Raw genomic sequence first — 27,761 nt, 5'->3', positions numbered from 1 at the left:
CCTTTCCTTGTCTCTGTGTCTCCAGTGGTGGGGACCAGAGAGGCTCCAAGGTGACCTGAGCTGGAACACACAGCAACAGCAGATTTTTGGGTCAAAACACAAAAGTCTCCCCACATTACACCACTCAGAGATGCTTTTCAGGACTGAGCAAGGCAAAGCCCTGCTGCCCTCCTGCCATGGGTGAGTGAGGTGTCAGAGCCTCCTCTGAGTCTGAACAAGCCCCCCCCCCCCACACACACACACAGCCACAGTCTCCCTCTCTGCCTGGGGACCAGCAATTCGTCCCAGCAGGGTTATTCCTCAGCACAACAAATAAGTCAGTCGGAGCAGGGGTACAGATGAACGTCAGGCATCAGTTTGTCAAAGGATAAAAGCTTTATTTATTAAAATAATAATTATTTTTCTCTTTGTGAGGCAGAACACCTGCAGAGTTGGCTGTGTTGTGGCGTGAGTAACCAAGTTCTGGGGCTGCAGCTGATCACAGGGATCAGGAACACTGATGAAATACACTGAATATTTTCACTGTGGCTCCAAGAGTCAGGGCTGAAGGGGTCTCTGCTCCACAGCCCCATTGGATGCTGCATCCAGGTCATGCTCCTCTGCATCCCTGGTGATGTCTACAAACACCTGCAACGTGGCACAGAGGAAGCAACCCCATTATTGCCAAAGACTGACTGTTTTTGTGCTGGTCATGGGTTATTTCTTCCTTTTATACAGGTGGTTTCTAACCTGGAACTCCCACATCCACGTACCTGTTGCAAAGTGTTCAGTGACAAGCTGTACTCCTCAAGCCTGAAATTCTGTTTAGCTGCAGAGGGGTGGAGAAAATATCCTTAAAACCCAAATCCATATAAACAGTTTGAAAGCCATCTCTTTACTTAATTGATTGTTTCCTTTTACCTGCTTCTAACTTGGAGAAAGACCGGGACAGGGGTAGTGCATCTGCCATTGGTATCTTGTAGATGAGCAAGGAGGAAGTCCTGAAAAGGCAATAAAAAAAAAAAATCAATTCATCATTTTGTAACTCAGCATCAACGTTTGAGGGGCTTGTAGGGCGACTGTGCTCCCAGGTAAATTATTGAGCAAGGTCAGTGGGAGCACCAGAGAATCCCAGCACAAATCCCACAGGACATTCACCTTCCTTGCCGAGCCGCGCTGGGGAACAGGTTTAGAATATCAGCGTGGAGAGCATCGCTTTTCTCCGGGTCTGACAGCTTGATTTCTAGGTGGTAACTCGTGCCAAACTTACTCTTGAGATCCTCAGGGGAACCAATGTACCTGCAGAGGAGGGAAAACATTGCTCAACCCACCACAATCAGCAAATAAAGCAGTCGCTGGGGTTGGGCAGCAGGAACGCACAAAACCCGCTGGTTACACACTCGCCACAATCCAAACCAGTATTTTCCCTTAGATTAGGAAGGGGAAAAAAAAAAAAGCAAAATGAAATAAAACCAAACAAAGCCAAACAAGCCCCCTCCCAGACTGAAAACCAGGTGCCATCCCGGTGCTGGGTGTGACCCAGTGCCCACCGTAGGCGCCCCGACACCAGGATGGCCACGCGGTCACACATCGCCGCCGCCTCCGGGGACTGCGTGCTCAGGATGGCTGCTCGTTCCCTGCTCTTCATGCAGCTCTGGATCACCTTCCTGGGGACAGAGGGATCACAGTTACCTCCCAGAAACAGCCAAAGAAAATCTGGTTTATGTGTCTCCCTTCCTAAAAGCACGACTATTTAAAAGGCTTCAGTTATCTCGCTTGAAGATGTCGTGGGTGCCAGCGTCATGTTGCAGTTTGTCATGGCAGCACCCCCTCCAAATTTTACACTTTTGGTGTAAACTGTTGGTGAAAAGCCAAAGCAAACACGAGGGCTGAATGACTAAAGGGAGAACTGCCTATAATTTTTAGTTTTTCTCTGAGGAAAACAGGAATTTTTGCTTTTTTGTCACGCTCACCACATGCGGCGCCGCCCCTTCGGGTCCATTCCCACGGATGGCTCATCCCAAAGCATCACTGTCGGATCCCCCAGGATGCTCAGAGCAAAGCACAGCTGAAATGGGAACAGCACGAGGTCAGGTCTGCTTTACTTCACCTGCAAAACTGGTGAGTTGTCCTGATATATCTTAATCCTTGTGCATCTTTCAAGGCTGCAGCTCTTGATTCCAAAGCGCAGGAGGAACAGGGATTAAAAAAAAAACAAACACATCAGGTGTTCTCAGTTAACATTTTAATCTCTCAAAATCAGATTTCCCCAAAACTCCTAAGCCTGCCAAAGATGAGAAAGTGCTTTTCCATCCCATTTGCTGGCAGATGCACATGGTGGGGCATGAAGAGGTGATTACCTTGTAAATCCAATTTGTGGTTAGCACTTATTAAACACACAGTGTGGGAGAGTAGGGGGAAGGGGAGGGAGGAACCTGCCAAGCTCAATTCCAAGGCTATTGATGAAAATAAATGATGCCAGGAATCCACTCAGCTGAAGGTTTTCTGTGCACAATGTCCAAGGAAGAGCAAGCAGGGTTTGCTCAGGTAGCAAAGACAAAGGTAACACGTACCTTTCTGGCTTCTCCAGCAGATAAACTCCTGGCTGGGGTTTTGAAATGTTTCAGGAGGTCCAAGGCCTTGGCTATGCTGTGGGAAATGGAAAGGGAAAATGCCAAAATGACCATCTCTCTGTGCAAACACTGTGGTGAGGGGAGCTGAGAAACCAGACATACCCGTCTTGGTTGACTACACATATCACCTTGGGTTACTAGGTGATTTTACTCCTAAATTGGATGGTAAATTAAGGAATTTTTGCAGGAATTCAAGGCAATAAGTGCAGCTAATGAGAGAAATGAGTTGCTCATATAACTGGCCATGAACTGGAGCAAGTTTTAATTTTTTCCTTAAGTTTTCTAGATAAACTTAGGCTAAAATCTTCATTGACAAGGGATTGAGAAGAGTATAAAGTAGCAGATCTTATCAGGACATCCCATTTCTCTGAGGTAAAGAGGCATTGAAGGCTCTGTCACTTAATCACAGAAGATGCTGAGTTTGAAGGGACCCACAAGGATCATTGAGTCCACCTCCTGGCCCTGCACAGGACCATCCCCAAGAGTCACCCCATCTGCCTGAGAGTATCATCCAAATGCTCCTTGATCTCTGGCAGGCTTGGTGCTGTGACCACCAACCAGGTTTGTTATCAGGAAAAAACCTTTCCCTGCCCTATAGACTCATGGTTTGGCTTGGGCTGGGAGGGACCCTGCCTCTGGAGGGAGGGAGAACCAAGAGCTGAGATCATTTGGCTTCATACCAGCTGATGGCAAGAGCTGCATCTTCTTTCCTCATCCCTCTCACAGCAGCAAATGCCTCCAGGTGCTGGAGCACCGTCAGGTCTGGCCAGAGCGGGTCCTGCTGAGGGCAACAGCCCAGGCACCCCGGGGACAGGGGGGCTGCATCGTGGTCCCTGAGCAGCACCTGCACAGACACACACACACAGACAGCTGGGGGCTGGGGGAGTCACAGAACCACAGAATGGTTTGGGTTGAAAGGGAGCTTAAAGCTCCTCTCATCCCACCCCCTGCCATGGGCAGGGACACCTTCCACTAGCCCAGGTTGCTCCAACGTGGCCTTGGACACTTCCAGGGATGGGGCAGCCACAGCTTCTCTGGGCAGCCTGTGCCAGGGCCTCCCCACTCCCACAGGGAAGGATTTTTTCCTAATCATAGAATCATGGGATGGTTTGGGTTGGAAGGGACCTTAAGCCCATCTTGTTCCATCACCTTCCATGGGCAGGGACACCTTCCACTAGCCCTGGCCAAGTCAAACAGTAGCCAGCTGAGCAGTCAGCAGACACTGGTGAGTGGTCACCATGTGGCTGCCCAGAAAGCTTCATGGACAGGGATCACTCTTCAGGGATCCAGGGATCCTGCTCCATCTGCCTTTTCACTACCACGAAACTTTGCTAATAGCACCAAGATGAGACTCCCTTTTCCTGGTAGTACTTTTCTGTTTCCAACATTCAGTCCCAAATCTGTAACAGCAATGGCATTTCCCCTCCCCCAGCACATGCCATTAATCATTCTGCACATAATTAATTGATGGATTGTTACTGGCCCAACACTGTCCACATTTGTTTCCAATTTCCTAGTTTTGCAAGGCTGTTTATGGAGAGGGTTATTTTGGGGTTTTATTTACGTGGCAACATTTCCTGCAGGGCTTGGGAAATTTAACAGTGGGTTTCCAATGCCCACCAAAGATTTTCTGTAGCTCAGATCCTTAAATCTATAACATTGACTTCGATGAAAACTAGAACATGCTTGAAGTAAATCAGCACTTTCTTCTCACTTCTGTAAATATCCAGAGTATATAAATTGCACATAAATGTCCATAAATTCCTTGACTGAAGGGCTGTGTTGCTGACTTGCCTTATCATATCCTTAATTTATAAAGGCATCAAGGGTATCTCCAAAGGAACCACATACCTCCCCAGCAGTCACTGTTACTTCTCCAGAAATCATGTTGATAGTTGTGCTTTTTCCAGCTCCATTGGGTCCTAACAGACCTAATACTTCTCCTAGAACAAATATGCAACGACTGTTAATAATAATTACTATTAATAAGACCTTGTTTCATCTGTGCTGGGCAATATCTAAATATACAGTAGGGGAAGGGGTTGTCCATTAACTTATCCCCATAAATTCAAACTCTGAGTGCAGGAGCCCGGGATGTTGGGTCTGGTTGCCCACAAGAAAATTCTGATGAAAATATTTCTCCAAACATGACCTTCACTTTAGATTTTAGTCATTTGTATTATAGGGAGTGCAGCCAAATACTTGAACCTTTCTTAACACTAAAAGAGACGTTTTTGACAGCAAGTTTCCTCTGTTTCTTGAAGATGGAATTGGCTTTCTTGACTTCATATTCCTTGCGCAGACTGTTGACAACGACAACGGACTCCTGTGAAGAGACAGAGAGGGAAATGAAAACTCTCCTCCTGTCCCATGGGATAGCTGGTCTGTTCTTACCATTAAGTATGACTCTCTAAAAAGACAAGAAGATTTCTCAATTAAAAATCCAGGAAAGAGAGCAACAGGGAGAATTTAAAAAAAAAAAAAAAAGGGGGGGGAAATAAGCAGAATGGGAACAAAAATAATAATGTCAGCTAAACTCCTTCTGGTGCCAGGGTGAGATCAGGTCAGGACATCTGAGTGCACGAGCTCAGGAAGCAGAGATGAAGGTAAAGTAGCTAAGAAAGCAACCTGGAGATGGAGAATGAAAAGGGGAAGAAGGAAGAGGGTTGGACTCACCTCGTCCTGCTGCAGGGAGACCATCGAGCTCCGCACCCTCTCCCTCTCTGCCTGGACTTCTGGGGGCTCCTCCCCAGGGTGGTCCCTGTTCTGCTGGGCCACTCTCTTCTGCTGGATCCTACAAGTGGAGGAGGAGAGGTGGCATCACTGGGAGTCACTTCCAAAAAGGCTGGTGTTTCCAGGTTTGTTCCCAGGGCGGCGCCAACGCAGCCACTGCACAATTTATTTGAGCTCAGGGAGCTCATAGAATGTCCTGAGCTGGAATGGAATCCACGAGGATTGCTGGGCTGTTCCACAGACAGTGTTTGCTCAAACATTTATCCATGGGGGAGAAACTAAACCCCATTGGCAGGGGGAGTCTCCATCCTACCAGGAGCAATACTGACATGTTTGAAAAGGAATTAAAATGCTGTGTTTCGATTTGTAACTATAATTTTTCCAGCTGCAGTGAAATGTTCTGAAACCTCGACTATGAACCTTAATAAAAAAAAGCTCAAATCACAATTTTTATCATCTCAAGGACACTGTAGTTCAACTGATCTTCTATTGCAACACACTGGGTGGGAATTTGCCACCAGACACATTCAGGGAAACTCCAGTAAGTTAAGCTGTAAACTGCAATGACCCAAAGGAATTAAAAACCCCTCCCCTTGTCCTTAGTTTTCTGCCCTTCAGATAAACTGGTTAAAACTAAAAATACAAGGTTTATGCACATTTTGCAAAGTTTTTTTAAGTTCCCCCCTCCTCTCCTCCTGCTGTCGGGGTGAGCCAGGAGCAGCACCAAGCCCACCCTGCAGATTGGGGTACTTCTGGCTCACAAGGAACCCCTGGGACACACCTGAAGATGGGATCAAATCTTGTAACTCCTCCATATCTCATCTCCAAACGGCGCAGGAGGAAAGCAAAAATCACACAGTGGAGGTATGGCTAAAACACCAGAAATTAATTAGGTTGGTATGGAGACAAGGTAACAACACACTTGATTAATATTAATGATAAGGGGAAGCAGGAACCTCTCTCATTTATTTCAACTAAAAGGTTTAAAAGGGGAAGAAGTTAGATTGATGCTTCCCATACATTTCCATCTGACATGCAGATCTTTTGCAAAAGCCTTGATTTCCTTCTGCAGCTTTAGCCCAGATAATCTGCACCCCAACAGATCCTACAGGATCGGGGATCACATCATTCTTTTGTAGAAGCAGCATTAAACTGATTAGTTGATTAATACTGTCTCTCCCTTAGACATGAGCTCCACTTCACAACCCCCTTCCCTCCCCAGTTTTTGCACAGAAGGTGCAGCATCCAGGGGCCACATGAGGCACAAGCCCATGATTCCTTGGATGTGCCTCCCCTGCCAACCCTTAACGTGAAACTTTGACCACATAACCCGTGGTTTACTTATGGGGAGAGTTATACAAGCCCAGTGCAAGTCCACTGCATCACAACAGCCACCCTTTCCAAAGCAACCATCTCCCAGCTGCTCCTTACTGCAAAGACAGCCATGTAGATGTGATTCCCGGAGCGAAGGAGTTTGTCATTTTCTAAAATTGCAAAGTGCTACAAGAAAAGAATGTCACTCAATTAGGAAAATTCCTTAGCACGGTGTGTCTGAGTGCAGGGTCAGGGCAAGTGGGGGGGGTAGGAATGTTTAGCTTTTCTTCAGGATGGAATAAAGCAGCTTTGAGCTGCACTTTGGTTTTGCTTCATGCTGCTCAAAGGGTTGTGGCTTCCTTGGCCACAGTGATTCAGAGGGGCCTCAGATCAGATCAGGTTAGATTGACCTTCCCCATCCTTGCTTCTCTCTTCCCAGTTCTTTTACCTCCTGCCAGCTTCACTTCCTCCCTCTGGGTCTTCCCGCTCCACCTCCTTCCCCTCCCATGCTACCAAAATACAGCCATTGAAACAGCTCTTGGTAACTAAACAAACCAAAAATATCCCCACCAAATGAAGGATTAACAACTCAAATCTTGGCTCCTTCTCTCACTCCCCTGCCCAGACCTTTTCTTCTCTCTCCTCTTGTCTTCCCTCACTCTCTTTTGGGCAGTTGGCACTTCGAGACAGGGAACTTGGAAAGGGCCTCTTGCTTTGCAGTTTGCACCATTAGGACCATTATGGAATTTAGTAGGATGTGTTTTACTTACTAGTGAAGAGAACATCATCCAGCCCAGAGGTGGAAACACAGGAATCAAACAACAGGTGTAGTAAACTGGTTCATCCTGGTTACTGATTATATAGAGAACATAATTCACCTGGAACAATGCAGGAAAAAGAATTTCCAACATCAATGTATTGTTGCTAAAAAAACAGGCTCTTTGTCACTGATTTGGGTTTATTCTGCTGTGTGTTGATATATTTGAAACGAAGCCTCAAGTGGCAAGACATGTAAACCAAATATTTCAGAGGGAAGATGCTCTTCACTTACCAGAATGAAGACTAAAGACCGAACGTGACGGTTGCTTCGCCCACTGCCAACTTTGAAGGCAATTAAATAGATGAGGAGGACAAGAGATACCCCATAACCAATAATGCAAATGATCTGGAATGAGAGAGAGCAACATCAGTGACAAGGAGGGGCATGTGGACATGTGGGAACCTGCCTGGAGCAGCCCACTTTGAATCCAATAATCAAAGCACAAGCTGGCTGTGGAGGGAGGGAGGAAGGGAGGGGGATTTGTGTCTGCCTGTTTTCCTGCATGCAAAGAGCTCACCAGGAGCAGGGTGGTGCTGGTGTGCAAGGGGCAGGTGCGGCTGAAGGCCACCAAAAGCCCAAACATGAGGCACATCAGGGTCCAGAAGAGCGGGACGTCCACCAGGGCCTGCCCACACCAGTATGCCGAGGGGAAGAGCCCCGAGAGCCGCAGCTGGGAGCGAGCCTGGAGCTGCCAGTGGGAACAGGGAGCTGAGTTAGAAGAGTCTAAAACACCTTTCCCGCTCCTCCCTTCCCTGGCTGAGCTTTCCTCCCCTTCCCAAGCACTTGCATTTCTAATTCTGCTGTTTTTAAAACCACATCGTTCCTAAAAAGGAAAAAAATGAAATTAAATCGTTCCGATCTCAAAATCTTTATTGACATCCAAATTATTCTGAGCCCCAGCTGATTCCCTGGGATGCAGAGAAATGCACTTTGGTACAACACTCTGCTTGTGCGGTTGTATTTCTAGAAATCATAGAATGATTTGGGTTGGAAGAGACCTTAAAGTCCATTTTTTTCCACCCCTTTCCATGGGCAGGGACACCTTCCATTAGCCCAGGTTGCTCCAAGCCCTGTCCAACCTGGCCTTGGACATTTCCAGGGATCCAGGGGCAGCCACAGCTTCTCTGGGCAACCTGTGCTAGGGCATCACCATCTTTAACTGGTCTCCAGAGATATTGAATTTACATTCACTTCTTGTGTAAGATTGTCTACAGCTCGTGCTCTTTACCTTGTAATCCTCCATGCTGCTCACTGCAAGGAGAGGAGGTAAACCAGCAGCCAAAATCAGCAGGTAGCTGAGACAGTTGAAAAAAATATAGTTCTTTAAATCTGAGCTTTCTACCTGTGGAGAGAAATTCAGAGTCATCCGTAATCAACAGCTATCCAGGGAAAATCTGGCTCGTAGGATGGCTGAACATGCAAGTGAGCAAGAACACTAATGGTAAACCATTTGTGGATAAAAACAGAAAACAAGGTAAATTAAAAAAAAAAAAAAAGGTGTCTGCCAGCTTAGAATTTTCAAAAAGTATTTGAACAATTGTAAATTTTTGAGAAAAGAGACTAACTTTTTGATGCTGATTCCTGCAAAATGGATGTTGGAGAAAGGTGGGGTTTGCAAGTATCACTGTTGTATTCAGACCATATTCATCATCATAGAATGGTTTGGGTTGGAGGGGACCTTGGAGTTCATCACCCCCTGCCATGGGCAGGGACACTTTGCACTAGCCCAGGTTGCTCCAAGCCCTGTCCAACCTGGCCTTGGTCACTTCCAGAGGTGGGACAGACACAGCTTCTCTGGGCAACCTGTCCAGAGCCGGGGCCTCCCCACCCTCACAGGGAAGGATTTCATCCTAATATCTATTCTAAACCTAATCTCTGCCAGTTTGAAGCCATTCCCCCTTGTTCTGTCTCTCCAGGCTCTTGTAAATAGCCTCTCTCCATCTTTCTTGCTGGTTCCCTTCGGGTGCTGGAAGGCCATGGCACTGAAACCCCACAGAGCTCCCAAACACGGCAGAAGAAACTGTCCCTAAAATCCCCCAGGGACTGGCAGCAGTCAGACCACTGGCCCCAACCCTTGGAACTTGCTCACCCAACCAGGTTTCCAACCTGCACAGTCCTTATCTCTTCAGCATTCCCGTTAGTTCTCAGCAGGGAAGGCAGGCCAGGCCACTCACCCTGGACAGGAGCTCGCTCCAGAGGCGGATGCGTGCCGTGGAGTTGAAGAGCCTCAGGAAGGTGTTGCTGATGATGTTCACGAGCAGAGGGTAGCAGTTGACGGGTTCTGCACCACACATGACCGTGAACTGGTAGCTCTGAAGGTGTGAGAGCAAAAGATGTCACCTTCACGCCCTTGAGAAGCGTGAGCAGCACTCGGATAACATTAAATATTATTTAATAGGTAAAAAAACCCCAAACCCCTCCCTTCCTGGTGTGTTTATTTCTCTGCACCTCGTTTAAGTACTTTTCAGAGGATCCTGTTGGTGTATGGGATGAAAGAAATAAAAAAAATCCCTCACCTTGCCTTCCAGGGATACTTTTATAGCTCCACTATGATGTGGAAGGCTTGTGATGTTCTTCTCAAGAGTTATTTCTGGGGTTATGCTTTGAGTCTTCAAAGCAGCAATGAAATCTTCCATTTCTGATCCTGAGATCAAGTCAAGAACAGAAATTAGAGTAATTAGAGAGGGTTTTTTTTCTTTAAAGATAAACAGTTTCATACAAACAAGTTCCCACTTGCAAAGCAGAGGATGTTAAAAAAAAAACCCCAAACACTGAGATTCTAAGCAAACATGTATTTGCTATATTTTTTTCTATTTTAATTAAACTGATTAAATATAATGTGTGTTTCCACTCTTATCTTATTTATTGCATTTTTTTTTTAATTTGCCTGGTTCATTACTCTTTTACATATCATCTACTCAGTTATTGTCACTAAGAATGGATTTGCTTTTGCCCAAAAGGAAACACCTCCCAAAGGCATAAATGTAGAAAGGAATGTACAGACAGAGTAAGGCAAGGTTGGTCTGTCAACTGCAGTAAGATTCAGGTTGGTGCAGAAAGTGAGTCAGCATCACATGTTCTTCTTTACCTGTGTCGTTGAGGATGAGAAGGTTTGAGGACTTATTTTGAATTTTCTCCCTAGTGGGAAGAAAATATGGACTAGCTGTGATTTCCCAGCTGCTGGAGCTGTGCCACAGTTGAATGAGGGTTACAATCATCATCAGTGGAAGCATGAATGTTCCAAACAGCAGCAATCTAGGTGGAGAAACAAACCATGAGCGAGTCCAGGGGAACTCCAACCTAACTAATATTATGATACGTGGGGAAACTTAAAACTTAAGCAATTCAGAGCTCTACCAGTAAATTCAGACTGCCCTTATTACCCCGGCTTTTAAACGTTTTCCACCCAATCCTCTGCTTCCAAACATCTCCACCAGTACTGAAGCCTTCCACGAGTCAGTGCAGGGAATGATCAAATCCCTTGGAGAGCACTGAGCCAGCACAGGGGCTGCAGGGCAGGGGAGAGCTCCTGTACTTACACGGCCCTGAGGAGCTTCCCGTCGTGCCGCAGTTTGAGGAGGCGAACTCTCATCACAGCACACACTTGCTGCCTCCAGAGCCCCATCCCACTCCCTGCCAGGATCCCCTGTCTGGGAAACCCCGGGAGGTTTTGGTCCCTCTCCTCCAGGTCTCTGTCTCCTGTGTTTTAAAAATGCCATTATCCACAAAGAGCCTTTAAAGGACACGTTTTAATCACAATAAACAAGGATCTTCTGCTCTGAACTGAGGAATGCTTTGGCTTTTTGTAAGTCAGAAAAGAAACAAGGGCAGTAAAAAGGGGCCATAATTTATCCAGAATGTAAATTGCATTGCTGAATTCAGATTGGCTGGACCTGTATGGCAACACATCCAGTATCTTCACTGGCCTTGTGAAGTGCCTTCTGCCCAGTTTAGCTCTTCCCACCTCCTTGTCTGGGCAGCAAAACCCTTCAAAGGTAAATACCCTTCCAACATCAGCCATCAGCCTTCAGTCCTTGTGCTTAAAAGCCTATGGGAAGTCAAGACTGAATCATCCAGACTTCTCCAAGAAGATATTCTTCACTAAAGGAAAGTGGGATTCAGCTGCTACTCTAGACCTACCAAAGTTCACAGTTAACAGAAACTCATTAGGTGTTCAATTAAAACATCTGTGTATGTGGGACCTTAATAATATCACACGTGCAAATTGGAGTCAGTGCTTTACCTTCTCCATCGACGGCTTCCTCACCCTCCAGCTTCAGGAAAACATCTTCCAGGGTTGTCCTGGTAACCTCATAATTAACAACCCCCTGCAAAAGGCTGCTCTCGAGGTGGCTGAACAGATCTGCACAACAGGGACAACCAGGCTCAGCCCAGTGGCCAAGGCTGGTGCTGAGCACAAACTCAGACTGGCAGGGTTAAAGTTGGGTGTTCCAGCATTCACATCGTTCATCTCCATAACTTAAAAACCATCACAACATTATCGTGCTCTTTAGAGGTAAGCAGTGGAAAATTCAGAGGTTTTGATTAACGTGGGCCATCCTGAAAACAGAGGAGACTTGGTGGATTTTAGTTTGGAGATTAGTTGGTGGATTTTCTTTTAACCCTCTGCATTATTAATATTAACATGTGCATTGGAGTCGTTCTGCAAGACTTATGTTTATGCAGCTTCCTAATCCCACACAGTATGGACTAGGGAATAGTTACTCCCTTCACAGCAACTTTGCTCTCTGCTTTTCCCACCACTTGGTTTCCCTTTAAAACCCTGGCACAGTGACAGGTTTTCTTACCTGGGAAGCTGTCAGTGTTTTCCAGAGGCAGCATATAACACAGCTCATCCCTCTTCTTCCCTTTGAGCACAGCATCAGGGATGTACTGTCTGACCAGGGAGGAGATAAGCTCTGGGTCACACAGGTCATTTGTGTGCATCCTGTTTGTGTTAAAAAAACATTGTTAGAATGTTAAGTGAGGGGGGAAAAAAAAATGTTTGCATCATCTGCTTCAAATCCAAAGCCAGGGAAACCTTCAAAACTGGGCAGCATTTCAGTGGGAATTTTTATAGGTGCCTGCAGTGCCCCTGATTTTGCCATGCATGGAAAAAAAGAGTTGAGGTTGGGAATAATGATCCTGGCCAGTACTGCTAAAGCAAGAACACAGAAATTAAAATCCAAAGGAAAACAGCTTCCCATTAAAGCTGCTGCACATCACTCTGGCACCACAGATCACCTCCACTCTGGTCCCCTTTCAGCTGCAAAGGAGGCTGCAAAGTCATTTTAGCTACCTGTTCAGAGCTTTCAGGATTGGGTTCCAAAGAAAAGCAGCTTGTTGTCCCAAAGCAGGGTATTTTTGGCACCCTCAAAAGTCTTTTAAAGTGAATAGTTGAGATTCCTAGTACTCTGCATAGAAACTGTACAGAAACACAGACTCTACAAGAAAACACTCATGAGAACTGGAAGTTGTTTTTTTTTTTTTTTATTCCAAAAAGAGTGATGACCAAAAGAAAAGGATTTACCTTAAGTGGTAGCCAATTCCCCATTTTCTCTTCAAGTACAGGGATGAGCCAACACTCTGTAATCTCCCATTAGAGAGGAAAGCTTTCCGATCTGAGGAGGTACAAAACCAAAGGATTTAGGGGGATTTACAAGAGTGCAGTAGACTGACCTCACCCTGCTCCTTCTGAACTCAACAGACACATTAATAATATATTGAGAGGAGTAAAACCAGGCCAAGTGCTGAAGGTCTTTTTTCTTTTTAAACCACCGCCTTTCTCCTAAACATCAAGGTTACCCTTTTAATTATGAATTCTTCTGGGCTCGTGGAGAATTTCCCACACAGCACGGGAATAACAAGGAAATAGGAAAGATATTAATTCAAACAGCAGCACTAATGTCTGTGGGTGCTGTTAGAGACATATCCAGACGACATGGAAGCGCTTTATCCTGAGGAGGAGCACGAGCAAGGTCTTGGAAGGACACATCAGTCCAGGTTTAGCCTTTGCTCAGCCTGGGTTGGGTGGTTGCTCTCAGACAGAACGTGCCCCGTGGGCACAGACTGCACCATGGTGGCACCCACATGTGGGTTCTGCAATGGAAAACCCTCTTCTGCAAACCCACAAGGTGCAAGTCTGGGCTCACCAGCGTGAACATCAGCCTCCTCCATGGACTGGGTGGTGAAGAGTGTCACGTGCCCAGCCCGGCGTTCCTTCAGGAGGCTCCACACGTGGTGCCTGGAGCAGGGATCCAGCCCAGCTGTTGGCTCGTCCAAAAGCAACACCTGCAAAGGCCACCAAGGTCAGAACCATGTTCCCATGGCCCAGTTCCACGTTCACATCACCCCATTTCATTCTTTTGATGATCTCACTCGAAGAATGAAATGCATCCTCAAGTGTCAGCCATTTTTATTGCTCTTTCTCCTGCTGCAGTATTACCACTCTTTTAATTAAAAACGTGGTTCTCATTGAACTAGATCCCTCCATCCTTCCAGTAAGTGAGTGAGGAGGTCAGTAACCTTGGAATGCCAGGAGAAGATTACACCTGTCCCTGTGCCAGGCCAAAATGCAAAGCTATGTGCTCAAACAGTACACACTGTGTGTGTACAAATCAAATTCCTACCTGGGGATTCCCTAAAATCGCAATTCCAAGAGACAACTTTCTTTTTTGGCCCCTGCTCAGAGCATCAGCACAAACGTTCTGAAGGTCAGTGAGGTCCAACATCACGAGGACTTTCTGCACCTTGGTGAGACACAAAGACAAGAGTCAGATTCCCAAAGCACTGCTCACATTTTAATTCCCAGACGGCTACACACAGCACAGGAGAGCACAGCTTCAAGATTTCAAACTTATCTACTTTAAGTGGCTTTTCTTAGAGTGAAATGCTGCAAATCCAAGTTCCAGCTCATGACATGAGGATAAGAAAGAGCCGAGAAAGCACTTCACCCTAAATTAGGGTTGTTCTCATTTCCACAGAACCAGATGCTGGTGATGATCTTTTGCTGTAAAAGAGAAGTCAGTGGTTGACAAGCACATACCAACCTCTTGCTCTACTTCCTTCCGCTCAATCCCCTTGATGTGGGCAAAACTCCTGAGGTTTTCCTTCACCGTTAAGGCTTCAAAATGCAAATTAAGTTGGGGGCAAACCCCAACCATTGCCTGAATTCCTTCCCTGTCAGGTATTTCAGAAACGTTGTAGTTGTATATCGTTGCAGAACCTGCACAGGGGGGTGAAGGAAACAAATTTCATCTTGTTTCCCAGTTACAAGGAGAAAACAGAGTGGTTTGTGTTCATACCTTTGACATTAATCCCAGCACTGTGGGTGTTTCTCAAGTGATAAAATAGAAACTAAAAATATTTTTAAAAAAGCAAAATAACTGTGCAGTCCAAAGCTTTAACACCCCTCAAAAATATTTCAGAGCACCAGGTCTCTCCCTTGAGAATAAAAACATATTTCCTATAGGTGTTTTCCTTGGAAAGCATCAGGCCATCCAGATGGAGAAACAACCATCTGTGCATGCTGACACACGTGAATATACCCATAAAGGGTACATTATCCCTGGAGCTCACGTGGAAGGAGAAATTTGCACTGAAACAAACCAGCATGAGGGAAAATATTTTGTTTGTTTGGTTGGTTTGTTCGTTTGTTTGGGGTTTTTTGCATATTTCCCCTTTACACTTGAAAAAAACCAAACAGTTCCTTGTCTTGAGCACTCAGGTCCGTGATCTTACCTGCTGAAGGCTTGGAAAATCCACTGAGCACATTCAAAAGGGCAGTTTTCCCACACCCACTGTGGCCAAGCAATGCAGTGATCTGGCCTTCATATATATTTAAGGACAAACCTGGAGTAGAAATAGAACATTAGGATGGAGGTTTGTGAGAAGTGGACTTGTTCCTGTAGCTTGTTGCCACGAGTGACAGAGTGACATTTGTTTGGAAGCCGAGGGGCAAAACCACAGATCCAAAAGCACAGGTTGGGTCTTCAAAAGTTGGGACTTGGCTTGGTAAGGAACCTCCTGCCAAGTCTTTATTGAATTGAGGGAACTAGTGTATTAACCTCAATATTTAAAGAATTTTGACTTCAGTTTTCTACAAGGTTCACAACCTTTTATTTTAGTGTGGCTCAAGAGAGTGTCCATAGGAAGAGAAGATCCCACAGCTTTCCCAACATGGGAGATTTCAAGAGCGATTTCAAAGCAGCCAGACTTTGCTACCTCATTTTCTTTTTTTAAAAAAATACTTAATTTATCTTTCTGTGGGTTGTTTGGGTTGGGTTTGTTGGGTTTTTTTTACTCAATTTAGACTTTTGGGACCATATTGATATTTTTAATATTTTTCATATTTTTCATTTTTTATATTTTCATTTGGAGTTCCTGTTGAACAAAGGCATTTAACAAATACCCCACAACTATGCTGTGACTATGTCAACTATTTGCATTGGCAAGTGCTTGGAGAGCTCAACTCAGGCAGAGACAGCAGATTTGGCCACAGCCAGGACCAAAAAACCCCAAGTTTTCTTTTCCCAAAATAACTTATATTTTGAGAGGGAAGTTTGAGAGGGGATTTTTAGAGTGGTGGAAAAAACAAACAGCTTTTAAGGAGAGTTTTGCTGTTGCAAAAAGTAATAAACAGTGATTTTCCTGGAGGGAAAAGGGTGATAACAAACAAGCTGGTAAAAATTTGCCAGTAATTTACCCCAGCAGAAATAACCATTGCACAATGTAATTTAACAGTACCAGAGGCAAAATTCAGTACATCCAGTACTTTTCAAAACATTTTGAGTTCTTATCTAGTGAAAAAGGAATAAAGGAATTACAGAATCTCTTCTTACCCTTTAAAGCTTCGGTGCTCTTGCCCTTCTTCTTATATGTCTTTTTGATGTTGTTTAACCTAAAGGAAAGGCAAGCAAGCCATTACTATGGAATCTCACAATTTGGACATGTTTCCTCAAAATAACCTTTGAAACCTAATAGAAGAATATTTCCCAACCTCCTCCCTGAACTGGTCCTGCTCACTCTGAAGGAATCACTTTATGGAATTCATTTCTTGTACCTCTAAAGCAGAATTAGCAACTCTACTTTTCTAAAAGCTGTTTAAAAGGTTTCCAAGCCAAACTCGAGGAACACTTAGTGAAGGAAGCAGGAGGCCCTAGGGAACGAGATAACTCCTGGTTATCTAATTAAAAGTGATGACTTAGCTATTAATTTAGCAGATTTATGTTTGTGTTCTGGTAACAAGCAACAGGCAGCATCAGCAAAAAGCCCAACTAGCCCTGGAAGGTTGTGCATAGAAGTATTTTATTCACCACACTCCATCAGCTTTGTGCTTAAAGATCGCAGAATCACAGAATGCGCTGAGTTGGAAGGGACCCACAAGGATCATTGAGTCCCACTGAGCCCTGCACAGGATGATGGTGAAGGGGAACAGAGTCACTGCTGATGCTCTGCAGAGAGGAAAGTGTAGGGCAGTGAGTTTGGCCCTGGCTTGGAGGATGCACCACGTCCAATAAGTGTTCAAATCCAGTTCTGGAGCAGAACGAGACCCTGAGCAAACCCTCCCTTCCACACGATTGCTATTAAACTTTATCTCTATACATAACATGACTCAGTCTAGCATTCACCAGTGCAACATGACTGTGCTCTCTAGAGTCAAATATTGCATGTGGAGGTGTATTTTTCATGCCTACAGGAGCCCTCACCTGATTGCTTCCTTCCCATCGAAGCCCGGGGGCATCGGCTCGGCGTCACCGCTGAGAACGGGGTCGTGGGTGCTCTCACTGCCAGCTCTCACCCCCACGTACCCACTGCTGGGCTTGAACCAGTATGAGGGCCTCAGGAAGAAGGCAGGAGGATATGGCACCCCATACTTGCCTAATTCAGGAACAGAGAAGGTGAAATATCAGCCCCAAACTGCCCAGCCATCTCTTCCTCGACAGCCGCAGGATGTAGACTCTCAGCAGAGTAACAGAACTGATAAATTCTGCTATTTAAGTTGTCCACTCATTCATTCATATCTGTAAATGCAGGTGGAGGATAATCACAGCAAAGACCCCATTTGCAACCTCTTGGGTCCAAAAATACCAGGTCAAGTCCTGCAATATCCTTCCAAACCCAGTGTTCAGGGCTGTGGGAACAGGATCTCAGTGCCTCCCTGCAGGGTTTAAGCCTGTTTTTGAGGCAGGGCCAAACAAGGCAGTTACACACACCCAGATTCTGGGCAAACAGGATTCTTCCCAACCCTTTATTTCCTGAGAAATGCAGTAAATCCCATTTTCATGCCCTGATGTAACCTGTCAAGGCTGTTAAGATGCTCTTCCACAACCTGACCAGCACAGCTACCAGGACACCTTTCTTGTTGCTCCACGTGGGTTACAGTCTTCTCTCACCCCACCACCCCTTTGGTAGCTTTCCCCCTACAAGGGGAGAGAATTATAGAATAAAATGCAAGGAAATTTACTTTTTCCCCCCCCCCCTCACATTTCCACTTACCAGGCAAAACCTTATCAAAGTAGATGGCCAGTAGGAAATACAAGACACTGTCAAGGCTCAGTGCGAGGTAGAAGTTATACAAAGGGTACAATTTGGGGTTAGATGCTGGTCCATGTTTTTCTAATTTTACCATCTAAGGGAAAAAAAAAAAAAAGGACAAGTTGGAAGGGTCAGATATGACACTTCCTTCAGGCAGAAACACTATGTGCAACCTCCTGCTGTGTCATCACAACCACTTTCACTGAACACCCAAGTCCACTCACGATCACGATGCTGTTTCCAAGGAGGCAAGGGTTTTATTGTGACCACAAGCATCAGAAATGCTTCAGTAAGCTGAATTCTAAGCTGTGGAGAAGTTTCTACAGCAGCAGAGTGATGCACGTGGGGTTTGCTAAGGCAGCACTCCCAGACCTCAGGGTTCTTGAAGATCTCAGTGCCCACCACGCACACCCCACTGCTGCAGTGATGACAGAGATTTCAATATACTGCATATACAGAGGCTGTAAAATGCATAATGCAGTGGACTGCCCAGCAATCTTTGTTACAAATTAGGATGGACTTTTTGGAGTAAAACTTTCCAAGCATTTAGAGCGGATGGATGGGTGTGACTGGGTTGTTCTGACAACACAGACTGTGGGTGGTGCTGTGCAATTCTGCAGCAGGATTGCTGTGGGCTGAACTTCTGTGGTGCACTGGTTTTCTTTTGGACCTACCGTTGCAAGGCCAGATGAGAAGGCAAAAGGACTGAAGAGATTCAAAATCCATTCTGCAGATGGTGGCAAAAGGTCGAACAGTGTCAAAAAGCCCACTGACCCAAAGAGGATGTGAAGGAGAAATCCCACAAAACTGACAATATTTGGCTGCCTTAACAACGAGCTGATCATGAAAGTGAAGTGAATCTGCAGCAGAGAAAACCAGGAGTTAGCAGGATGCATTTCTGCTGGTAATTAAAAAAAAACAAAACAAAACAAATATGAAAATAGGAGCAAAATTAGAGACCCAGCTGAGCTTCAGTTGTCCCCTACAAGATGCACATCACAAAGTTTGTGATTTAGCAGACAGTTCTGAGAGTTAGGGCAGCCTTATAGGGACAGACAAATCACTCCCAGCCTCATGTTTACACCTCTCTTTACTCTGATTTCAAGTCAGAATCTCTCAAAATGTGACGGGAGTAATATATTTAGAAATTATATTAAAATATAGGTGAATTTTCATATATATAAAGTATATAATATGTTTAAATATGTAAAGATATAAATTATAACAATAAATTCCAGTAGTGAGAAGCTTTTTTTTACTTTCTCATATAATGCCCAGCCCTGGAGAACTCTGCAGTCTTTGACTTTCAGATATTTTAATTAGGAAACCGAAAAAAAAAAAAGAAGTTGCATCATTTAAGAAGACAAAAGCAGACTTACAGAAGCCATGCCATAAAAGAAATAAAACAAATATAGCTCTAAAAAGCTCCGATGATTCAAAACATCTGTCAGTGTGATCAGTGCCAGCAGACTGGCTGATATTGAGATGTACACAGTGTACAGCAAACTCCAGGATAACCTACAAAGGAAAGCACAATTATTTTTGGCCCTGAGATGACACACTCTGTAATTCAAATGTTTCACAATTCTAAGTGTATTTACAGCTTCCAGACTGGAAAGGTGCAAATATCACAGACTCAAAAGATCAGGTTGGAAGGGACCACAGAGCATCATCTGGTCCAATTTCCCTGCTCAGGCAGGGTCATCCCAGAGCACATGGCACAGGATTGTGTCCAGATGGCTCTGGAATATCTCCAGCGAGGGAGACTCCACTCCCTCTCTGGGCAACCTGTTCTGGTGAGGGGTCACTGCACAGGAGAGAAGTTCTTCCTCACGTTCAGGTCTTGCACCTCCCCAGGTCTCTGCAGATGCAGCAATGCCAGCAAAGAGAGACAGAGCATCTGCAGCCAGGAGCCCTTATCTGTGAGCTTTTCCTAATGATGTGAAACATTTGGATTTGGAAGCCTTTTTGGACAGACCCTGTGTCCCTCCTGTGCTTCATCGCTGGCAGTTTTCTCCAAAACCTGTTGTTTCTGCACTTTTTGTGTTGTCTGTGTGAACCCACCCATTTTCTGGAGGCAAACAACACCTCAAGCCCAAGAGCCTTGCTACACACACGAGGAGTGCTCTTCCCCTTTTCTGGGGGGAGAAGAGCAGACCTGAGCATAACAAACAGCAAGAATAAAAAAAACCACCTGTCTTAGATCAACTTGCTTGGAAACAGAGGTTCTCCAGCAAACAGAATCACGGAATGGTTTGGGTTGGAAGGGGCCTCAAAGATCACCTAATTCCAACCTCCCACCAGAGCAGGTTGCTCCAAGCACATCCTGCATACCTTAGATAATGTAACCCCTGTAATCACACAGCGAATTTCTGCCAGACTCACCAGAAGGCAACATCTTGCAAACCCATTGCTCCCATTAGCACCTTGAGCTTCTTCTTCTCCCTTAGAACTTTCACTGATAAAAAGTGCACGAATGGGGAGTAGCACAATATAGCACAAAAAATGAACATAACATAATCCAGTCTAAACACAGGTTTAATCAGGGGTGATTTCAGACGAACCCCAGCGATTGACTTCATTTCTTTCCAGACAGAATGGTTGGTTTTCATCTAGAGAAAAGAAACCAGGTGTAAATTTCGTTTTTGTAATGAAAGAGCCAGCATCAGAACAAACAGGTTTATATAAGCAATAAACCGATTAGTTTGTCAATAAAGTTATGTTTATAAGTGGTAAATAACAAATATTTAGTATCTTTTTGTGCTGTCTTGCAATAAACACTAACCCTGGACACTTCCAGGGATGGGAAAATGAACTGGTTTGGTGGGGAGGATTTTGTGTGGGTTTTTTGCTGTTTGGTTTGGTTTTTTTTTTTTTTTAAATTTACAGATAACTCTGCAAAGAACAGAAAACATGTTTTCCACCGTGGTCACTTACTTCTATGACTGCTGCATCAATGCTGGACTGCACTGAGAGGAAACCCCCGTACCAGTACAAAGGAACTTTGCAGTATCTTTCCGAATAATCCCCGCAGGATTCTGTTGGGGAAACAAATAAAAAAAAATTGAATTAATACATTTCCATATGTATGTGTGTATAAATACTTATGTATAATGCGTGGGGTTGAAAATGTCTTTTACCCAAGAGTCAGGAAATCAAGATTTAGTTTTACTCAGCCTTTTATGTTTTAATGTGGAGACAGGCTGGGAGAGCTGGGGCTGAAGAAGAAAAGGTTGTTTGGAGACCCCACAGCACCTTCCAGTACCTGAAGGGGCTACAGGGAATCCAGAGAGGGACTGTTCATCAGGAACTGGAGTGACAGGACAAGGGGGATTATTGAGTTCAAACTGGAAGAAGGGAAATTTAGGTTAGATATTGGGAAGGGATTCTTCCCTGTGAGGGTGGGGAGGCCCTGGCACAGGTTGCCCAGAGAAGCTGTGGCTGCCCCATCCCTGGAAGTGTCCAAGGCCAGGTTGGATGGGGTTTGGAGCAACCTGGGCTAGTGGGGGGTGTCCCTGCCCACAGCAGGGCATGGAATTGGACAACTTTTGAGCTCCCTTCCAACCCAAACCATTCCACGATTCTATATCTGTGGATAAGGTTTAGTTGTTCCTGAAGTTTTTTTCTCTGACCCTTGTTTCCTTTCACAAGAAACAGACTCTCAGATTTTAATCAACGTCTTTCTGGAGTCGTTCAGCACATGGAAGCTCCATCCCTTTGGAGTGGCACAGCAGCACAAAGATCCAACTAAGCAGCTTTTAATATAAAATCAGATTCTACGGTTACATTTGGTTTGTTACCGATGTGGTCAAAGACATCATTTGGAAACACAGTTTTGCTGATTTGAAGTCTGAGGCTGTAGGAGAAGTTATCCTTGAAAACAACACCAATAACTTCATCTTCAAAAGTTCCTTTCGTTTCCATTTTTTCCTCATTTTCCACCTCTTCTATTATTATACCTGTCGTTAAAATAAATAAATAATATTTAAAAAAAAATATAAAAATAAAACCATCACAGCTAAAACTCTGAGTAGCCGGGCAACAACATGAAAATGGGCATCACTACAATTTGTACCCTCAAAAATCACGCTGGCCAAAGGTTTTTCCCCACCCCCAGGGCCAGTTCAGACGTGGAACAGGGATTTAAGAGCAGCGTTACCCCTCAGCACTGAATCCGAAGCCACTCTGCCCATTATTCTCCTGGTGGTGTTGGTTACAGGTGTGTACATGAGCGTCACTCCCGTGGCATTAAAGGCTGGATCATCCAGTTGCCCCAGGAATTTGTAAGGGAAATCTGCCCTGGGATATTCCCATATCATATCCGCCGTCTCATGGAGCATGAAGAGGAAAACTGCCGCCGTCACCCATTCCTGGAGGGGAGGAGGGAAACGCAGAGCTGAGGTGGAGCCCAGGGGTTGGGGGTGTGGGACGGTTCCTCCAGGCCCCTCCTCACCCAGCTCTGCACCGTCCAGCTCCTCTGGCTGTGGTTTGAGACCCCCAAAAATCCAATTTCCGAGTCCAAGCCCCCCTCCCACAACTCACCCCGGTGTGAGAGGGGTTTTCCAGACACAACACAAGACTCAGTATGGGGGGAAGGGAATTATATCACAATTATTACACAAATAAATATTATAATACGTTATATGCACAATCCTAACTATCTCTCCTATGGTAAAGCAATATTTACATTGGGTCAAATCTCCTCTCCCTCCAGTAAAAGTCCAGAAGGGAAGAAGGAAAGATCCTTTCCACTTTCAGGGCAGCAGTGTCTCTCCTCTTCAATGCAGCAGTCGTAGCTGGAGTTGTTGTAGTTGAATTTCTCTCTCCATTACAGGGTGACTTCGCTCCTCACACGAGGGAGAGGACATTCCACAGGTGTGGGGGATTTGAAAACACGAGGAACGTTTCAAGTGGAAAACATGTTTTCTTAGTGCTGGAGCCAAGGAGGTCTGCTGGTAATTGTACACCGTAGCCATGAATCGGACATTGTGTTCCTTTGTCCAGTGCAGGGTGGGAGCAACAACCAAAAGCAACAAATCCAGCTTTGTCACAAGGCCTTATTGTGCCGGGATGTTCCAGTGTCACAGGAAGAAGGGCAACTGCTGACATTTCCCAGGGAACCTCATTACCAGCTGAGGCTTCTCATACCCCCTTGCATAAAAACCATGCAATGTAAAAAAAAAAAAAAAAAAACACTTTGTAGTGGAAATCTTAATTTCCCTTTGGAAGAACCGACACTTGCCTGAAAACTTTGAATCTTCATCCTCCACACCAGAAGGATGTTTTTCCACAGGAGAGCCCGGGTTTGCTGAAATATTTTTGAGGCTTTCTTGAGTATCCCCTGCATTTTTCCAGCTGAGAAAGAAAAATTATAAAATTTAGAATGAAACAGATCACTGGAAGTTAAGGTATTTACTTGTGTAAACAGCATTTTGGGGGAAGCCAATAACACGCCAAAGGTTGAGAACTTGTCTCCATTTTACAGTTTGGACAACAAAGGTGAAGTTCAAAGGAAATAGCCCAAGATCGTGGAAGGGAACAGAGAGCTGGGTTGGGCTCAGCTGCCTCTTCCACGTGCAGAGATTCATCCTTCTTCCTCTTTGTAGAATGAGACAACTGTTCACTTTCTACAATTCACTGCAGAAAGAGCATTTATGCCTTGCCTTAGATGTGGTTTTTTGGTAAACCACCACTCACCTGCTCCAGGTATTGTAACCAATCCTAAAATCATCCCTGTTACACACATGCCCTCTTTCCACATCATCCATGGTGGGGAGGCCACCAAAAACACTGGTGAGATGCTGAAGGTGCTGCAGTGGGTTGACCCTGGCTGGACACCAGGTACCCACTAAAGCCACTCTCTCCCTCCCCTCTGCAACTGGGTAGAGGAGAGGAGAAAAACAACAAAGGATTCCAGAGTTGAGATGGCAGCTGGGAGAGGTCACTGACTGATCACCATCACGGGCAAAACAGACTCTGAGTGGGGATATTAATAAAATTTATGACCAGCAGGATCAGAGGAAAAGAGCGAGAAGCAAAATCATCTTAAAAACTTCCTCCCACCCCTCCTTCCTTCCATGTGTTCCTTTATATGCTCCTAAATACTGAGCAGGGAATATTTATTGGGGGATACTTTTATGAGGGATGTTTATTTCAGCTCTAAGTTTAATTCCCTGCACAAGAACAGCAGCGAGTTCAGAGCGACAGGTTTCACCCCCTTCCCAGGAGGAGAGCAGGGCAGGGAACCTCCCAGCATGTTTTTGTGTTTTAATCCTTTCAAACGGCCTGAAACCCCAAATCAAAGCAGCCTCAAATGCACAGTGCTCTATTCCCCTTGGACATCACTTCCTGATTTCACAGGTTGGGCAGCTGGAGTTAATAAATGGTTCCACTGCTTTGTTCCCTTCCCTGCTTGTTTTTGGAATAATTACGTATTTGCCTGCTCCAAGGGTGATGGATCCAGAATCCCTGTTTACCCTCTGACTGTTATCACAGGGCTTATCTCCTGGTGCTCTCCCTTCCCCTGTGCTTCCCCATCCCAGCCAGCAGTGGAGGTTAAAGACAAATAGGAAGGGATTTCTAGGAAATGTTACCTTTTTTTGCCCAGATCTGGATTTCAGGCTCTGTGAACTGAAATCAGGATGTCTGGGGCAGTAAACAAAGGTTCATGGAAAACATGATGGTCTTGTACAAACTGCACCGAATCTCTACAAGCACGACAAACACTTCATTTAAAAACTGATGGAGCACATCTAAAACTTTTTAGAAAATTCCAACTGAGTTTCCACCAGTTTTAATTTTTTTTTTTTTTCCTGTGGAGCAAGAAGCAAATACCACTGGAAGCCAAACATAAGCCAGGAATTCAAACAAGTGATGTTGCCCAGAAAAGTTTTATGAACATAATCAGGAGGTATTTAACTTTCAGTTAGATACTTAATAAATACTAGATATTATTAACTTTTAATTAGATACGTAATTAAGTCATTAGATAATGATCAAAAAGGTAAAGCAAGAGAGAACCCTCGGCAAGACCTGAGGTACAAAACTTCACGCTCAGAAGGCAAAATAAAACCCATCAGAATTTTCTCTGGAGGCAGCAGTGTTTGAGAAGCTTTAAGCCAGTTCAGAGCATCCCCTGGAAAACTGGATGAGTCTGGAAGTGTTTGCCTTCTGAGGGTTCATTAAATACACCCAAACTTCTTGCTCTCCAGGAACACACTGCTTAGATGTTGCAGTAACTTCCATGGGATCCTGTGTGTGCAGCTCTGCTGTCCCAAAGGTTGTCCCAGAAAGGTACATCCCATATAACCCCTTCCTTTATTTACTGTCTCTGAGAATTCCTATTTGGCACCTCCTCAGGCTTCTTTCCCTCTAATAAAAAATCAACTTCTTGTGATCTAGCTGAGGGTGTCCCTGATCATTGCAGGGGGGTTGGACTAGATGTCCTTTCGAGGTCCCTTCCAACCCAAAATATTCTGTGAGTTGATGATTTTAACTCCTAAAAATCTTCAGGAGCACTGTCAGGAGCCTCTCCATGCTGCCTATAGAGGAAGCAATGAACGCTGCATCTCCCACTTCCCAGAGGAGCCACAGGTTTTCCAGGAGCCAAGGATTAATCCCTGCACATGGGGAGTGCAGAGGTGAATGTGCTCTTTCTGTACCCTTCTGTTTATCAGTTATTGCAGTTTTTTTGTTTGCATCTGACCCTCTGATAAACGCAGGACAGATTTGCACCGACTCCACTCTTCAACACACAGACTTTGAAACGGGTTATTTTCCTACTCTCAACTTGAAAATAACAACTCCAAGCCTGCCTTTTGTCAAATTTCAACACTTTAACTCTTACAGAGAAGTGAAACTTGGGGTTTTTAATTTTTTAGATGGCTTTAGTGGCATCAGCAAAGCAGGAGGAGGAGAGTGGAGGGAGTGATTATCATCTGGGAAGACCCAGTGATCAATCTGCAGCTCTTCACCTGCAGCCAAAGTACATCCGTGATGAGAATCAAAATCCACACACACCCAGAAAAGCTGAATAGTTTTGCTCCTTTGCCTCTTAAACATTTTGTCACAAAGCTTAAAATTTGTCAGAGAACATGAGCTGGAAGGGGCAGCTCCCCTGCATTCAGTCTAACACTGTATTAAATAATCAGGAAACAAAAAATTGATCACCAAACAAAAGCTGTGCATGAAAACGCCCTGAGGAGAATTTTTCTATTTCTAAATCAATTTCTCCTTAAAAAAAAAAAAAAAAAAAAAAAAGATAAATATGAGGTTCCTTACCTGATGTTGTGTTTTCCATCAGGACTAGGTGCCCCCCAGCTCTGAGGTGTCCGAGCTCCTGGTCCCTTTGCAGCCCCGGCGAGGGCTCAGCGCCGTAGCCCAGCCCGGTGGCCATGCCCCTCTCCAGACGTCACAGCCCTGTCCCAGGGGTGTGAACACTTCCAGAACTTCTGGAGTGATGACCCAGCCATGGAGCAATCCCTACAACCTGCTGGCCCGGAGCCTGGAGATGTTTGCACACCAGAGTTTGCAGGATTTGACACGACTCATGCGCCTCGCGTGCGATACAACAGCGACGTTTCCACCAGGCAGGAGAGTTGGGGTTCACCCTGAGGTGGGGTGAACAGGAGCTCCTCAGTGCCGGCAGAACCACCTCCTCACTGCCCCAGCTTCTCCAGAGGGAAAATTCTGCTGCCTTCTCCCCATCTTGCTCAAAGCCTGACTCAGCAAACGCTCCTTCCTCTGCCGAGGTGAATCCTGCCTTGCAGGACCAAGGGGATTTCAGTTCTTGTTCCTCCTTTCGTCGTTGTTTTTCGTAATTTTTGAAATTTTTTTTCCTGTTTCCACTCCTTTTAATTGCTTTTCCAGCAGCTGCTACACAGCTGGAATCAGGATGGAATGTGTTGGGCTTTTACAAAACATCTTTCCAGTGGATCTGCATTCAAAACAGGGAGGTGAGGAAATCAGATAAGCCAGGAAATCCAAATGAGCTGGAAGGGTGTATGGCCACACGATAACTCAACCAGTTAAATTAATTTGACTGTCCTGGAATTTCAACAGCTTGAGAACTGTGCATCTAATTTGCAGAGCTGACCCAAACAAGAGCTGTCTGGTTGTTGCTTAACAAAAGTCTGTAGCTCTGCTGCAGCTGCTGATTTACTCATTTTCAAGAAATGAGCTCATTTAGGAGAGTGTTTTCCAGCATCACTTCCCATTGGGCAACAAGTGGGAAATGGGGAAGGCTCCTCGTGACTGCAAAAAGCCCTTCTGAGATGCACTTCACTAAAAAATAGCACGTTTCTGACCATGCCCACAGTGTGCTGGCAGCACCCAGCCCTGGGGAGCCCTGGTATGACTGCACATCAGCTACAGAAAAGGCTTTTCAACATAAAAATAACACCTGCTCCAAAGTGTTTCTTGGGGTTTCCCATCCTGGGCACTGGGAATGGCTCTGCTGCTGGACCCCAGTCCAAGGCAAACCCTCAGGGCTTCACTGAAAAGCAGCAGGAGAACACACAAAATACCATTAATTAAATCCCCAAGCAGATGCTCCATAGGATTTCTGAGAAGGGGACTTGGGACCATCCTTTATATCTGCCAGGAGGAGTGGAAGGGCTGGGAATGGAGCCAGACCCTTCCAGAGGGACATACCAAGCTGTGAATTGCAGGAAAAGGGAACAGTGAGAGCTCCGGGAAACCCTTATCAAAGAGAAATTCTGCATGTTAAATTAGGGACTTTCTGAAGG

The 27,761-nt window shown here is 45.2% G+C and overlaps 1 protein-coding gene across 4 annotated transcripts; it reads right to left on the bottom strand.

Moving 5' to 3' along the window:
- Window positions 1-372: 372 nt before the first annotated feature.
- LOC127475683 (ATP-binding cassette sub-family A member 9-like) lies at window positions 373-27,103 on the bottom strand. Of its 4 annotated transcripts, XM_051797717.1 has the most exons (39): window positions 26,296-27,101; window positions 23,258-23,370; window positions 22,175-22,385; window positions 21,816-21,974; window positions 20,953-21,053; window positions 20,401-20,627; window positions 19,395-19,533; window positions 18,690-18,875; window positions 17,977-18,109; window positions 17,187-17,358; window positions 16,320-16,378; window positions 15,220-15,330; window positions 14,529-14,704; window positions 14,109-14,228; window positions 13,632-13,770; window positions 13,010-13,100; window positions 12,288-12,427; window positions 11,723-11,842; window positions 11,019-11,178; window positions 10,568-10,734; window positions 9,996-10,123; window positions 9,654-9,791; window positions 8,708-8,821; window positions 7,997-8,167; window positions 7,711-7,824; window positions 7,430-7,537; window positions 6,777-6,845; window positions 6,127-6,215; window positions 5,289-5,406; window positions 4,821-4,938; window positions 4,464-4,555; window positions 3,293-3,456; window positions 2,553-2,628; window positions 1,953-2,047; window positions 1,530-1,646; window positions 1,138-1,278; window positions 901-980; window positions 753-808; window positions 373-627 (listed from the first exon to the last, which is right to left on the bottom strand). In XM_051797717.1, exons 1-39 carry the CDS (start codon window positions 26,408-26,410, stop codon window positions 538-540), a joined length of 4,917 nt encoding a protein of 1,638 aa, XP_051653677.1. In that variant the 5' UTR covers window positions 26,411-27,101; the 3' UTR covers window positions 373-537. The 4 variants fall into 4 exon arrangements, with proteins under 4 accessions (XP_051653677.1, XP_051653678.1, XP_051653680.1 ...); XM_051797718.1 differs by lacking the exons at window positions 23,258-23,370; window positions 26,296-27,101 and adding an exon at window positions 22,703-22,795; XM_051797720.1 differs by lacking the exons at window positions 22,175-22,385; window positions 23,258-23,370; window positions 26,296-27,101 and having other exon boundaries at window positions 21,802-21,938.
- Between the last annotated feature and the right edge of the window lie 658 nt (window positions 27,104-27,761).

Source organism: Manacus candei, unplaced genomic scaffold (genome assembly GCF_025592945.1).
Source record: "Manacus candei isolate 608988 ecotype Guabito, Panama unplaced genomic scaffold, ASM2559294v1 h1tg000047l, whole genome shotgun sequence".
Lineage (NCBI taxonomy): Eukaryota > Metazoa > Chordata > Aves > Passeriformes > Pipridae > Manacus > Manacus candei.
This window is presented reverse-complemented; position numbering and strand designations above follow the sequence as displayed.